Source organism: Triticum aestivum, chromosome 6D (assembly GCF_018294505.1).
Source record: "Triticum aestivum cultivar Chinese Spring chromosome 6D, IWGSC CS RefSeq v2.1, whole genome shotgun sequence".
NCBI classification, from domain to species: Eukaryota; Viridiplantae; Streptophyta; class Magnoliopsida; order Poales; family Poaceae; genus Triticum; species Triticum aestivum.
In genome coordinates this window covers 403,743,878-403,757,206 of record NC_057811.1, presented here as the reverse complement: position 1 = coordinate 403,757,206, position 13,329 = coordinate 403,743,878, and the positions used below count along the sequence as shown (strand labels likewise).

Genomic DNA, 13,329 nt, shown 5'->3' with positions numbered 1-13,329 from the left:
AGTGAGTCGAAAGCCTTCTTGATGTCAAGTTTGAACAGCAGGGTCGGTGTACGGGATGCTTCATTTTTAGTCAATAAAACCCATCCTTGAGTAGGTTGTCTCTCTGGATTTTGAGTGAGAAGCCACGTTCGCCGTATTTTGCTGATTTTACGAATATAAACGTGCCTGTTCTCTCAAAAACTCAAAAAGGTAGACATATCAAACGTCACGAGTAACAGCATATAAACAGTCGCCGGTGATCCCTGCACCTGAAGCACAATACTCGCCGCACCCATTCGAAGCTTGCACCACCACCTCCGTACTCGAATCTGATTCAACGTATACGCTGCGCATTACCAAAAGGGAAAACATATGGGCTGCGCGGGGCCACTCCTCGAAAAATCTGGAGTCACTGCACGCTGATGCAACGTAGGGCCTACAAGGCCAGACTTCTTCATCTTCTTGCTTCACATCGTTTTCAGTGGCCAACAAGAAGCCGTGAGATTGTAAGCATGATCTTGACAGACGCCCTAGATGAGATCTTTTGATTGCAACGCGTTCGGCAAGGAGAAGTATCTGCCAAAGGATATCAGGCGCCGCCGGTTACCATCATTTGTTGCAGTAAGACGTGTTGTCGTTATCACGGGCCACCAGCTACAGAAAAGAACTTTATAAAAAAAAAAAGCTACAGAAAAGAAGAAAGTAGACATTTTCCTCCTTCAGTTTTGTTCCTACCATCTCGACTCTGTCAAACAAACAGAAAAACTCTGTCTTGACAAGAGCTAAAGCGAAGGCGAGCGTGATAATTCTGTCGGCAGGTCTGCATTTTGGCTGATGCAGTGGCGATGAGCACTGTGTACAATGCGGCGGCCGGAAGCGGTATTGCTGATTTCAAAGGCCGCCGACGCAGCGAGCGACTGCACGTAGTTTGCCGGCTTGCAGGGTTGGTGGTTTTGGCTTACTGCCGACTAAAACCGCTTGTTTTACGGCCGACTAAAACCACTTGTTTGCCTCATTTCATGGTCGAAGTGGTATTCTGGAGTTTGCGGCAACCGGGGATTATCCCATTTGATTAACTTCATGGCTTATGTAAGATGAAGCTGGTCACACCAAATCCGTGGTCATGCATGCAAAAAGACAAGCGGTTTTTGTGTGCCTTTTACCCCGGTCATTATATCTAATCGAGGATCTTAATCCACGATTTCGATTCGTAATCCACTTACATGTTTCTCGAAGCTTCCAAGTTCCCGGGGCCGGCCATAAAGCTTCCGGGTCACCTCGGCCAGTTCGTTCGATCATCCACCTCCCATTATCGTGGTCCTGCGTAATCTAATCCTAGTTTACTCCTCCTAAAGACACCCTAATGGATGATTCTAGATCGTAATCGTAGTACAAGTTTCTCGAAGTTTCGAAGCTCCGGGGCCCACCCTGGCGCGTCCCCAATATTCAAACCGAGCCAGCAGAGCATATAGAAAGGCGGAGCCCCATTGGGCGAGGCGAGGGCGCGGCTTTCCCGTTGGCCAGCCCGCGCTCCGGCCCCCGACACCTGTTCCATTTAAAATGCGCGCGCCGACGTGGCCTCGTGCGCGGCCACTGACCCCCGTCGCCTCGCCGAGGCCCGCAATTAACTAATCCCCAAATCCAAATCTCTCTTCTCCCGGCTCCCCTCTCGCCGTCGCCGAAAGGCCAATTCTCTCTCCACCGCGTCGTCATTCCCCTCCCCGCCTTTTTTCTATCCCCCACTTGGGCTTCTGGATCGGCCCCGATCCTTCCAGACACTTCCGCTCCCCCGCTATAAAAGGCCGGCGAGCGCCACCAGACCCACCATCGGCGCTCGCACGCACGCACCCAACAACCCCCGTTCTGGCCGGATGGTGGCTGGGGCTCGCGGAGGACTCGAGGTACAGCTTCTGCTTTTGTTCTCTTACTACGTTTTGTGTTTGAGCTGCTTGTGCTGCGGTGGTGTGGGGATGCTAGATCTGGCGGTTCGAGTAGGTTTCATTCATCGGTAGGGTTTGAGCGTGGAGCTTGGAATCCACGGATTTGGCTGCAGGCTGTTTAATTTAAATGGCATTTGTAGCTTAGATTTAGATTAATGTATTGCAGGGGATTAGATGAAAGCCTGCAATGCGGATTGTTTTTTCACTGGAATTTGAGCGGTATGGTTCAATTTTTGTACTCTCGGAAAGCTAAATTTCCGGTGCGCTAGCACTTTCAGGTGTACTAGTGCACTAGACCACCCAACTTTCTGAAAAAAACATAATAAATAAATAGCAGCATTCACACAACGTGCATGAATTTCTTTTGTTTTTATTCATTTATAAAAAAAATGCAGCATTAGAAAAACATGTATGCGCCGTGCTACATATTTTCATATGTCTGAGTTCGAAACAGAATTCCAAAAGGAGAAGGACAAACGCATCTCTGAATACTAACAGCAGGATAATATTCAATCCTTATAAATTTGTGAAAAGAATTTGGATCTGAACTTTCAATCCTCATTGTTTGTTTGTGAAGTTGTGAAAAAGAATTTGGACCTGAATTTTTGTGACACAGTAAATGCCTATTATCTCCATGCCATAAGTTAATTTCAGATATATTTTTGTTCATATTTTTTAGCCGTGTTTTTCATGAGTAGTACACATCAGGGCGCTATCTATATCCTTTGCTGCCATTTAACAATAAGTAGCTAATATCCCCAACTCTGACGATGCACTAGTTTTAGCACTATGCTGGCTTCATTTACACTTTGTATGAAGTAGCAATCTCCCCGTTTCCGTTGTCAGTTGTTTAAAGTCGCAGTGCACGTTTAATTCACTTTGCTGCTGTATATCAAATTATCAATTAGTTGACACCGGCTACGAAATATTCTAATGCTTATGGTCTGTCGCTTGACCAGATACGCATGTGGCGGCACCGAGCATGAGGCAGCAACTGCATTACTTGCGGGGAAGGTGCAAGTAGGACACCTGCATTACTTGCAAACAAGGCGCAAGTAAGACACTGAAATGTAGTATAATTCTTCATCTCAATATGTATAACCTTAATGGGTCTGATCGTGACACCAAGCTATTGTTCCACGACTGACCATTTTCGGCATGTATTACTGAGTGTTAACGAGAATCTCGTTGGACTAATTTTTGTTTGGGGGTGTATGTGGTGCTAGAGTTCACCTTGGTAGAGCCTCTCCTTCACCCTTGCATGTAACCAATGGTTTTTATACGTTTCCATCATAGATCCATGCTTTCTGAATTTTGGACATTGTTGTACTTGTGAAGTACTCCCTCTTTAGTGATCTAAACGGTCTTATATTAGTTTACAGAGGGAGTACTTCCACAAGTAATGAAGATTGAAGAACGTTGTAATTTTCCGTGACCGCACTATAGGATCCAGGTGGAATGTGGGAACTGAAATCTGCTAGCATCGACTTGAAGTATCAGCCAGCCTAATTATTACTTCATAGAAGAACTAGAAAAATTAATGCTAATTGTACACAGCTATCGATACACAATTACTTTAATGTCATGTGGGCATAAGCATAAAAATTATGATGTTACAACTAGTATCATTACAACAACCATTATGTCACAACTTCAATATAATATAGCCCCTGGCAGCATAATCTGTCCTGTCTGTAGTCTGTGCACTTTTCTTTACGGGCTAGTATAGCGCACAACCTGCTACATTATCCAACTCTCTGAATCATGATTTGATATTTTTGATTACCACGACGTTGCCCAGATTGTATTAGATCGTCTTAGGACAGTTGAAGTCTGCTACATTCAAAAGCATATGTCCTTGATTAGGTGTATGTATACTTCTTGGGATAATCCAATTTTGGATGCTAGAAGAGAATATTTACCCCAGTGCTGGAGCGCCTGTTTCAGAGTGCTCCTGTTCGTTTTGTTGTGCCTGGCTCAGTTCAAGATTAGCAGGGATATTTGTGTCTTGTACAATACGAAAGCTGAAGGGAGTGCTAGAGCTTTTATTTGCATCAGTGGCACCTCCCGATTCACAGCTCTGAAGCTGAAATTAAGTCATTAGTTTAGCTTATTTCTGATAACGTGCCATCATTTGACTAAAGTTTTTGACAAAGGATTGTGCACCAAACCTTTCTGCTCAGTTCCATTTTTTGTTGTGACATAATGTTTAATCTACGACACAGTTCCGTGTTTTCCTGGTGGATTAGACTTCCCTGTTGCAGAGTTTGTTTAGAAGTTAAAATGTTAGTAGAAACCTTCTATGCATGCAGAGTTCTTTGAAATAATATAAGTAGGACATTAATTGTAAGGCCAAACCTTCCTGTGTAACTCTTCAATTTCACTTCTCAGAAGGTTGTCCTGTTTAATAGATTTTTGCTGCATTATTAGATTGAAGCAAACAGTAACACAAAATTACAGATGATGGATAACACATGTAATAACCTTCCTTGTTTTGATACTGCGTAAACTCATTTCGAGCCGATTCTCTAAACCCTGGAGATCTCTTACACCTAGGCTGGAAAGCTCCTCTCCCATCAGTTGCCTATAATCATGCAAAATAGTTTCTCATGGCATTTCATTAATACAGTTGAAATACTTCTAAGTATTGCTAGTAAAACCCTGTTGTGTGTAAATGGGAGTCACTTTCAATTTCCGTTTCATCATAGTGGTTACTGTAAATGTGTCCCCCCCCCCCACCCCAATCTTGCCGTTTGATAATTACAGTATGTAGCAGTTACTTCCGCTTATATTAATTGGTGATTTATTTTCTTTGCAGAATTAATAGAAGATCACCATACTTGTGGCTTTCTTGCAAGTCGTGCAGTTGCTGCCTCAAGCTTGCTGCCTCCCTTTGCCAAAGCTATCAGAAAAAACATAAAGTTCTGTTAGTTTCCCTAAACATCGAAAACATGAAGTTCTGTTAGTTTCCCTAAACTTTAAAACATGTTCTACAAAATTGATCTAGAAATGATTGGCTTACTGTGCTAATTTAAAGCAATATAATTACTCGACAACTGCATATGCACATGTTAGAAGCAAGGCAGTAGAATACTTATGTTTTCATCTACTGGCAGGTAGCAACACGTATAGATATATCACTCTGAATTGAGTTATGGACCAAACATTAAGAACTGCTCACTTTGTTGGCACATCCCATCTGTGAAATTACATATAAATTTATGTACAGCCAGTGCTCTCAGGGTATGGATTCAAATATTTTGGTGAAAGCAGAATTGCTGCTGTAACAGTTTTAGAAATATTATGCACATGGAGGATTTTTAATGTGATGGTGCGGCTGCACACCTATAAGCCTCCACCTTGCCCTTACCCTCTCTTCTAACCATTTAATTTAAGTAATCCCAACTAGTTCAAGCCTTACTGTACATCAACATGGCCTCATCCTGTATTTGCATGATTCCTCTGGAAGAAAGACAACATAATTTTCATTTTAAGTCATATCCTCTCAGTCTTAGGCAGCTACTATTTATGAACTTGGAAGCCGGCGCAGCAGGTATGGGAGGTAAGATACTTGACAGATTCTGAGGTTCAGTATGTGTTGTTCGCTAATTTTGGTTGTCCACCTGTGCTACAGGATCTTCACAGAGTAGCAGGGTGTAGCAGAATCAGTGGAGCTCTTAAACGGGAGCAGCTGCGTCAAATGCTGTGTATGTCCCAGGCTTGCAGATCTACTTAACAGTCAACATATCTCATGTTTGGGCTCTGCTTCAGTGCTCAACTTTTGCAGATCTACTCTTTTACTCGTGTAAATCAGCTATTGTGTTGTGATATCACTTCCCAGGGTCCCAACTTTGACTTTATTTTCGAACAAGAGGTGGGGTGGTGGCTGTTCTTTGATGCCGAGCCGCTGAAGTGTGCTTCAGGACGAAGGGCGCAACGGCGCAACGGAGTGTCAGTCTTCTAGTTATTGCAGTTACATGCACATGCCCAAGTACCAACTACCGACAGACATGTCTTGAGTAACAAGCATGTTATTCTGAAGCTGCCTGGCACTTTTGTACTAATATAAATTTGTATATATTTCTGTCCATGACTTCATCAGCAAGGTGCAATTTAGAAGGAAAAAATTGAGAGCTTGCCAAACTTAGGTATGTCCGATAGTCTTATCTCAGCCGTCTGTAAGAATTGCTAGTTAGGAAAGAAGAAAAGAGAGCAATAGTCTTTCTGTAGTTGTATGTACACTCTCTACGATTTTATAGACAAATTGCTGATGGTGTTTTTGCCCTTGTCTTGATGTTGTCTGTAACTTCTACCTGCAAACGGTATGTCCAAAACTAGAACCATTCTAGCACAAGTTATCTACTCCTTCTGTCCCATAATGTAAGACGCTTTTTGACACTAGTGTAGTGTCAAAAAAATGTCTTACATTATGGGACGAAGGGAGTATTTCATTGTCTGTAAATGATCAGAAGTATGTGATAGTGTTGTATTATGTCTTTAAAGACTACAAACCAAAATCTCCCTAACGAAAACCAAACTAACTAAGCAGAAAACAGAGAAAATGAAAGGTAAAAAAAGGCAAAAGAAGGTTCTAAAGGGAGAAAGAGGCAAAAGAAGGTTCTAAAGGGAAAAAAGAGAGGCAAAAGAAGGTTCTAATAGTTCTAATGGTTCTAAACTAGATTTTGTTGCGTGATTCCCAATTTATCTGCACTTCATGATTTATGATAGGTCTAAGGAGTTCTCAGAACTCATCTGTCGGTATTGACCCCACTAAATTTAGGATCCTCAACCCAACACATAAACGTGGACACAAAGCTAGAGTCGAGTAGTCTGTTTTGACTTGTGAGGGTCTTTGCAGCCTTCTCATTCCTTTAATCAAGATAACATTTTGAATGATCATGCCTGCACGCCTGAAAGACGTCGCAGTATCGGCAATAGGTAGCCAGACAACATCTTAGTTTTTTCCGATAAAGGGCACTTTTATTAACTCAAAATGTAGCATCAAGATGATACAAAGTATAATGAGCATACACCTAGCTTCTACAGGACTATCTTAGTTAGAAATTAAGCAACCTTGACCCTAGAAGTTGCCCTCAGTTAAACCAACGTCACACGCATATCTGTCAGGAATCCTCTGATCATAGCCGAAATATTTGATAATTTGCCCCACTACCATGCAAGCGTACCTTAATTTCTGAAGTTCCTAGACAATGAATTACTACAAGACAAAGGTAATATTAGGAGGTAATGTAGTTTTTTTTAAGATCACGCAAATTTGAGAAGAAAGAAAAGAAAAAGATTAACTCAGCCAACTGACTGCCACATAGAAAAATAAAAATAAAAGACCATGGATGGTGGTTTTGCTGTTGTAGGGATTTGTTTGTATTATTATACCCACAAAGGGCAATCGCTAAAACTGAGTATACCCAGACAAATAATTGTACATTCTATCTACATTTTTGTCTATAAGTGATCTGGTATAACTATTGTCTGTACTATTGTATATGCCCTTACAAGATGAACCAAAACATCTCTAACAAAAACTGAAGGAACTAAACTAAGGAAAAAAGAAAATGAAAAAAAGAAAAGAAATGGAACAAGATGGTTAGCAAGATAGGACTTCTTCTAAAGGATACGTAGATTTTGTCATGTGATTCCTAACTGATCTGCACTTTATGGTAGGTATTTAGGTTCTTATCTGCCAAGACTCGGAGATCGAACCAGTAAATTTCAGCTCAAACCAAACACACAAACATGAGCAGAGCTAGCATCAGAGTAGTCAGTTCTAATTTGTGAGGGGTCTTTCCGGCCTCCTCACTGCTTCAAACAAGACACATGGTGAATGGTGATGCATGCACGCCTGAAAGACACCACAGTCAGTGGCGAGGTAGGAATCAAAGATAACCAGGGCCAAATGACTTAAATTTTTGGTAAGAGAGGCCAAACATGTATTTTCTTGAAATCTAAGCGACTAAAGACACAAAACAAGCATATATATGCACAAACTTAGAATAATGGGGAGAGCCCTGGCTCTTGCCAAACCCCCTGTCTCCGCCACTGACCACGGTACCGGCGAGACAACACCATCTTAGTTAGAGAAGAAATTAAACCAGTTCGTGGGATGCTGAAAACGTAGAAGTAGGAAGTAACACAGGAATATGATAGAAATGAATGTGCAAAACAGAGGACTGGAATAATATAAAATTTATGTAAAGTTGCACGCTTGGTTCATAAGAATAAGAAAAACACATGAGTCCACACAGGCAAATCACATGAAAAGTTTAATTACGATGTTATTACGCCACTTCTCATACTTTATGCGTAAAAATTCTAAGAGGAGGTCCAAGCGGATTGTAAAGTTCACGCACTTTTCCTTTGAAAGTGCGATGAAAGGACATTTTCCTCTACCTTTCCTTTTGTTTCATATCTTTTGAACCGAACGAATGAATAGTGCTGCTAAAGGAGAACTTTCTATTTCTATATCATTTATACTTTAATTTTCTATGAACCCGAGAAACCCTAGAAGGTGCCCTCAGCCAAGCCAATGTCACATGCACATGTGTTAGCAACTCTCTGATCGTAGTCATCTTCTTTTAACTACTCCCTCCGTTCCTAAATATAAGTCTTCGTAGAGATTCCACTATGGACCACATAGGCACATATGCAGCAAAATGAGTGAATCTACACTCTAAATGCATCTTATGTGGTCCATAGTGGAATCTCCACACAGACTTATATTTAGGAACGGAGAGAGTACTATGCATGGATACCTTAATCTCTGAAGTTGCATTCACGCCAGGCTGCTCCTCTTTTGCCTTGGTATACCGGTCTATCACAGCTTTCATGCTGACATAGTAACATGCAAACAGGCAAAATAAAATACATCCGTCAGTCTTTCATTTTCTGTACTTGCAGCTTCGAGGGGACAATAATAAGACATTTAAACTGTTAGATAAAACTTAATTATCTAAATATGCACTATCTCTACAATGTTACAAACTATCGCCCACATGTTTACAAATGCACGGTATACTAAGATTTATTCCCTCCCTCCAAAATGAGAGTCGTGCTTTTAGTTCAAACAGAGGGAGTACTTCCTAAGTTGAAGAATGGTAACTTGGGGCTTGGTCTCTGTGTATGCGTAGAACAAGCAAGAATCATATGTCAGTTAACATGTTGACTGTTCACAATTTTAACCATTGAACTTTTCTTACATTGAACTGCCGTACTGGAGTTATTCATGATTTTCTCTTTCACTTCATGAGATGGGAGTATTGATCTCCCATAGACTAGTCTATATACCAACATAAAAGGGACGAGCTGTGTCGTATGATCCAATTAACCCATGCCATCTATAAATAATATATGGAACATTGCAGAATATAATTGCTCATGCCCAAATTGATCATATAATTCTCTTTTACGTCTTGGCATTTCAATTCCATCACATTCTTTAAGTTCCCCTTAGACTGTACTATTGCACGTGGTGCTCCGCTAGGCCCTTTCTCTTGGTTACACATGTCAGTACATACTTAGTAAGATATATAATTCTCCTCTCATTTGTATATGTAAAAATATGGAATATTTTTTTCATAAAATGTGCATTGCACGTACATGCATGACTGCTACTCCCTCCGTTCCTAAATATAAGTCTTTTTAGAGATTTCAATATGAATTACATACGGATGTAATCCATATTGAAATCTCTAAAAAGACGTATATTTAGGAACGAAGTGATAGTTTATAATCATTAATGTTCCTTTATACCAAGAGTATATCATGACCAATATGTCTCTAATTTCCAAGGATCATGAACGAGTCCAGGTTTAGAAGAAATATCAATTCTTTATATATATTAAGATAGTTGTAAATCAACAATGATAAGTCCGATGGTGAACTAAAAAAACTTGTCCACCCTCGGAAAATCTTGCGAATAAGTTCTTGTTACCTACCATTGGATCTCTTTTTCGTAAAAGGAATGCAGTGGGGGAAGCCCCTAGAGTGATTTTTGTTTTCGAAAGAATAAGAATCCAAATTCACATCCACTCCACTAACCAAAAATGAGTTAGTTCCCTAAAAAAACAAAGTGAGTTAGACTCACTTCTTATATTGGTCATTCAATGACCTTTGTACCCCTTACTCTCTCTCTCTCTCTCTCTCTCTCTCTCTCTCTCTCTCTCTCCCTAGAGATGTGTGCGTGAGTTAGTAGTTAGTTTCTACCCTAAAAACCCACGCTCCGATCTTGGTAGCGTCGCGACCATCCCACATGTCCACTACTTGTCACCTTCAGATCCACCGCCGCATTCCTCCTCGTTGACCCACAATCCTATATCGGCCCACTAGTCATACCCCCTTGTTGCGCCATCTCACAAGTCCCAAACAAATCCCATGGTACCAAATCCCTTCAGTTTAAGCCTAGGGTGCATAAGTGCATCTCCGGCATCGGTGACCCCACCATGAATCCCTAACCCACGATCTCTCTAGCAAGGTCGTGGATCTCGACTTCGTTGACCATGACCTCTCTCGCCAGGCCGTGGATCTCGGCTTTGCCTCTGTCTTAGCTCACGTCGCTGGGGGATCCACCTCGTAGATCCGAAGGATCTCCGGCGACCGTGCCCCCTATCAAACCTGATGAAGAAGGGGATCAAGAAGCAATAGTTTTTTCTTTCAAAAAGGGGATAACCTCGGCCTCTGCATCATACGATACACACATCCATAGAAGCAATAGCTGGAACACACCGACTAGATTTTAAGAAAATTCTTTGCAACTGCAACTCAAGCAAATCCGTTGAAAAAAATAACTGTAGTGGTAAAGAGAGAGATATCCCTCAACTGATCTATATACACATCTTAGTAATATGACATAATAACTAGCTAATGAGAAGAGCAAGGGATTTCTTCTGTTATGTTTCAAAAAAAAGAAAGAGAGACAAGAATATGGGAAGCAGGCGGTGCTAGTACAGAAAACGGTCAGAAGATAACCTAATTAACCAAAAGCGATCAGAGGATCCGCATAGCACATGAGACATATATTATGTGAAACGAATTAATTACTTGGTGCTGGAGAACTCATGGAGCCTGCCGGTGCTGGAGAAGACGACGAGGCCGACCTCCGCATCGCAGAGGATGGAGAGCTCCTTGGCCTTCTTCAGCAGCCCGCCCCGCCGCTTCGAGAAGGTCACCTGCCTGTTCGTCGAGTTGTCGATCCTCCTGATCACTATCTTCCCCCTCCCCATCCCTCTCAGATCTAAGAGCTAGCAGGCTGAAAACCTAGATCAAGTTAGAGAACACCATGAAGAAGGCAAGTAGATATATAGAACACCAACCAGAACCAGTGATAGATACACAAGGGAAGTACCGGACTGAGAAGAAGAAGAAGAGGAAGAAGAAGAAGAAGAAGTGTATGGGGGCTGATCTGATGTGGGGAAGGTAGAGCTTCTAATATTCGTCTAACTAGTTGTACCTAGTACCTAAGAGAAGGAGAAAGCAAAGCGCTGCTTAGGTTTTATATATGCAGGAATGGAGGCAAGAGTGGCTGAAATAGCACTCATTCTCTACACCAAGCTACTCACTGGGGCCGGCCGGTTACCTTAAGTAGGTTGTGCGTAAGGGCACCTGACTACAGCTAGCGTGTTAGGGCATCTATAGCCGGACCGGGCAAATTTGGCCCCTCAAACGTCGGTGAACACGCTCGATCAATGTTTAAACATTTTTCGTTTTGAGTCCTTATTTATCCGTGCGCGCAACCATGTCCTTATTTTTTTCTCCTATACTTTTGATTACATGCGTGTGATTGCTGGGATGGAGAGAGAGAAAGAAAAGAAAGAAAAAAGATGGTCCATGATAGGCCAAACCCCATGTGGTAGACACAGGATCACTGACCGGACACCTGGGCACTCCCCATATTGCTCTTGTATCCTAGATACATCCTCTCTTTTTTTTGTGTGTGCAAAACTCTTTCTCATTTCTAATGTATAAGTTGTATACAAGTCAAATGTTTCAGGTCTATCTGACCATCAGTAGACATTGCCAGCATAGATGCATCAAATTAATTTATTAAATATACATTGATATCCTGAAATTAATATATATATATATATATATATCCCATATTTATATAATTTTTTTCTTTCTAAGAGTGCTTTTATTGACTCATAACTTCAGATCAATTATGCGAGTTTATACCCCAGCTCTGCATAACTGAGATGCATATAACCGAAATGGCAGACAACTGTAAAATGACAAAAAATGAACTAATTGCCTAAGGAGAGGTGGAGGGCTGATCCGCAGATTAATGCCATCCATGTTTGAAGAAAACTCTATTAATCACCTTGAGCATAACCCGGTCGATGTAGAATAGACCACGAATGAACCCAATGTGTATGCTAATAAATAAACCTACAATTTTTTTATTTTTTGCGGAAAACTATCGATCTATTCATCTTCAATCATGGCAGTACAACGAACACCAGAAATAATAAAAATTACATCCAGATTCATAGACCACCTAGCGACAACTACAAGCACTAAAGCGAGACGAAGGCGCGCCGCCGTCATCGCCCCTCCCTCGCCGGAGCCGGACACAACTTGTTGTAATAGACAGTCGGGAAGTCGTCGTGCTAAGGTCCCATAGGACCAAAGCCCCAGAACAGCAACCGCCGCTGATGAAGATAATTTTAGATCGAAAGGATCCAACCTGAAGACACACGAACAAAGACGAACAAAGACCGGATCCAAGCAGATTCACCAAAGATAACCATCGACCAAATCTCGCGAGATCCGTCGGAGGCACACCTTCACACGCCCTCCGACGATGCTAGACACACCATTGGGACGAGGGCTAGGCGGGGAGAACCTTATTCTATCTTCAAGAAGCCATCGTCGTCTCGTCTTCTTGAGCAGGTCACAAACCCTAACAAAATTTGAAGAAGCACATGAAAACGGAGCCCTCCCGCCGGCAAGGGTCGGGATCCACCGTGCACCCATGGCCCTAAGGCCACAGGAGACGTGGGAGATCCACAGCGCCGCCGACGGGAGGCAGAAACCCTAGCCGCCTTTTCTTGGAGGAGGGACAAAGGGAGGAGACGCAATTGTCTGAATTGATTCTGAACTCCAATATGTTAAATAAACCTACAATTGAGGGAAGTAATTCTTCTTATTAAACACCATATCATTTTTTTTGCAGAAAACACTATCATTTTTACATAGCTAGAGCAACCAAATCAAAACTAAAAGCGCCGCCTGAATAAGGACTTGAAGATTATGACCAAGGCCATGTAGTCAAATACCAAACGAATGTGAAACACTACTCGTGGGTACAAATTAGAGGCCACTTCTTTTCTATCAAAAGTGCCCCTTGGACACTTGGAAGGTTTTATTCTAATTAACATGGGAGATGTCGACATTCCAA

General features: G+C 41.8%; 1 protein-coding gene and 1 long non-coding RNA gene across 3 annotated transcripts; one reads left to right on the top strand and one right to left on the bottom strand.

Moving 5' to 3' along the window:
* The first annotated feature begins 1,406 nt into the window (after positions 1–1,406).
* LOC123145394 (uncharacterized) lies at positions 1,407–6,256 on the top strand. The gene is made up of 4 exons (XR_006472263.1): positions 1,407–1,880; positions 2,879–2,974; positions 4,738–5,626; positions 5,761–6,256. It is a non-coding gene; the product is annotated as an uncharacterized lncRNA (long non-coding RNA).
* LOC780649 (MADS-box transcription factor 57) lies at positions 3,491–11,465 on the bottom strand. Of its 2 annotated transcripts, none has more exons than XM_044564797.1 (9): positions 11,278–11,465; positions 10,974–11,181; positions 8,690–8,765; positions 4,760–4,821; positions 4,404–4,503; positions 4,278–4,319; positions 4,091–4,174; positions 3,842–4,005; positions 3,491–3,755 (listed from the first exon to the last, which is right to left on the bottom strand). In XM_044564797.1, the coding sequence occupies exons 2-9, from the start codon at positions 11,153–11,155 to the stop codon at positions 3,737–3,739; spliced, it is 729 nt and encodes a 242-aa protein (XP_044420732.1). In that variant the 5' UTR covers positions 11,156–11,181; positions 11,278–11,465; the 3' UTR covers positions 3,491–3,736. The 2 variants fall into 2 exon arrangements, with proteins under 2 accessions (XP_044420732.1, XP_044420733.1); XM_044564798.1 differs by having other exon boundaries at positions 3,491–3,752.
* Positions 11,466–13,329: the final 1,864 nt, after the last annotated feature.

What these genes read in the sequence shown, in the direction of transcription:
- LOC780649 (XM_044564797.1), bottom strand. Translation starts at nt 11,155, where the DNA reads ATGGGGAGGGGGAAGATAGTGATCAGGAGGATCGACAACTCGACGAAC. An exon ending in CATGAGTTCTCCAGCACCAA is followed by an intron (nt 8,766 to 10,973) that starts GTAATTAATTCG and finishes TTACTATGTCAG; the next exon opens with CATGAAAGCTGTGATAGACC. An exon ending in GACTTGCAAGAAAGCCACAA is followed by an intron (nt 4,504 to 4,759) that starts GTATGGTGATCT and finishes GCATGATTATAG; the next exon opens with GCAACTGATGGGAGAGGAGC.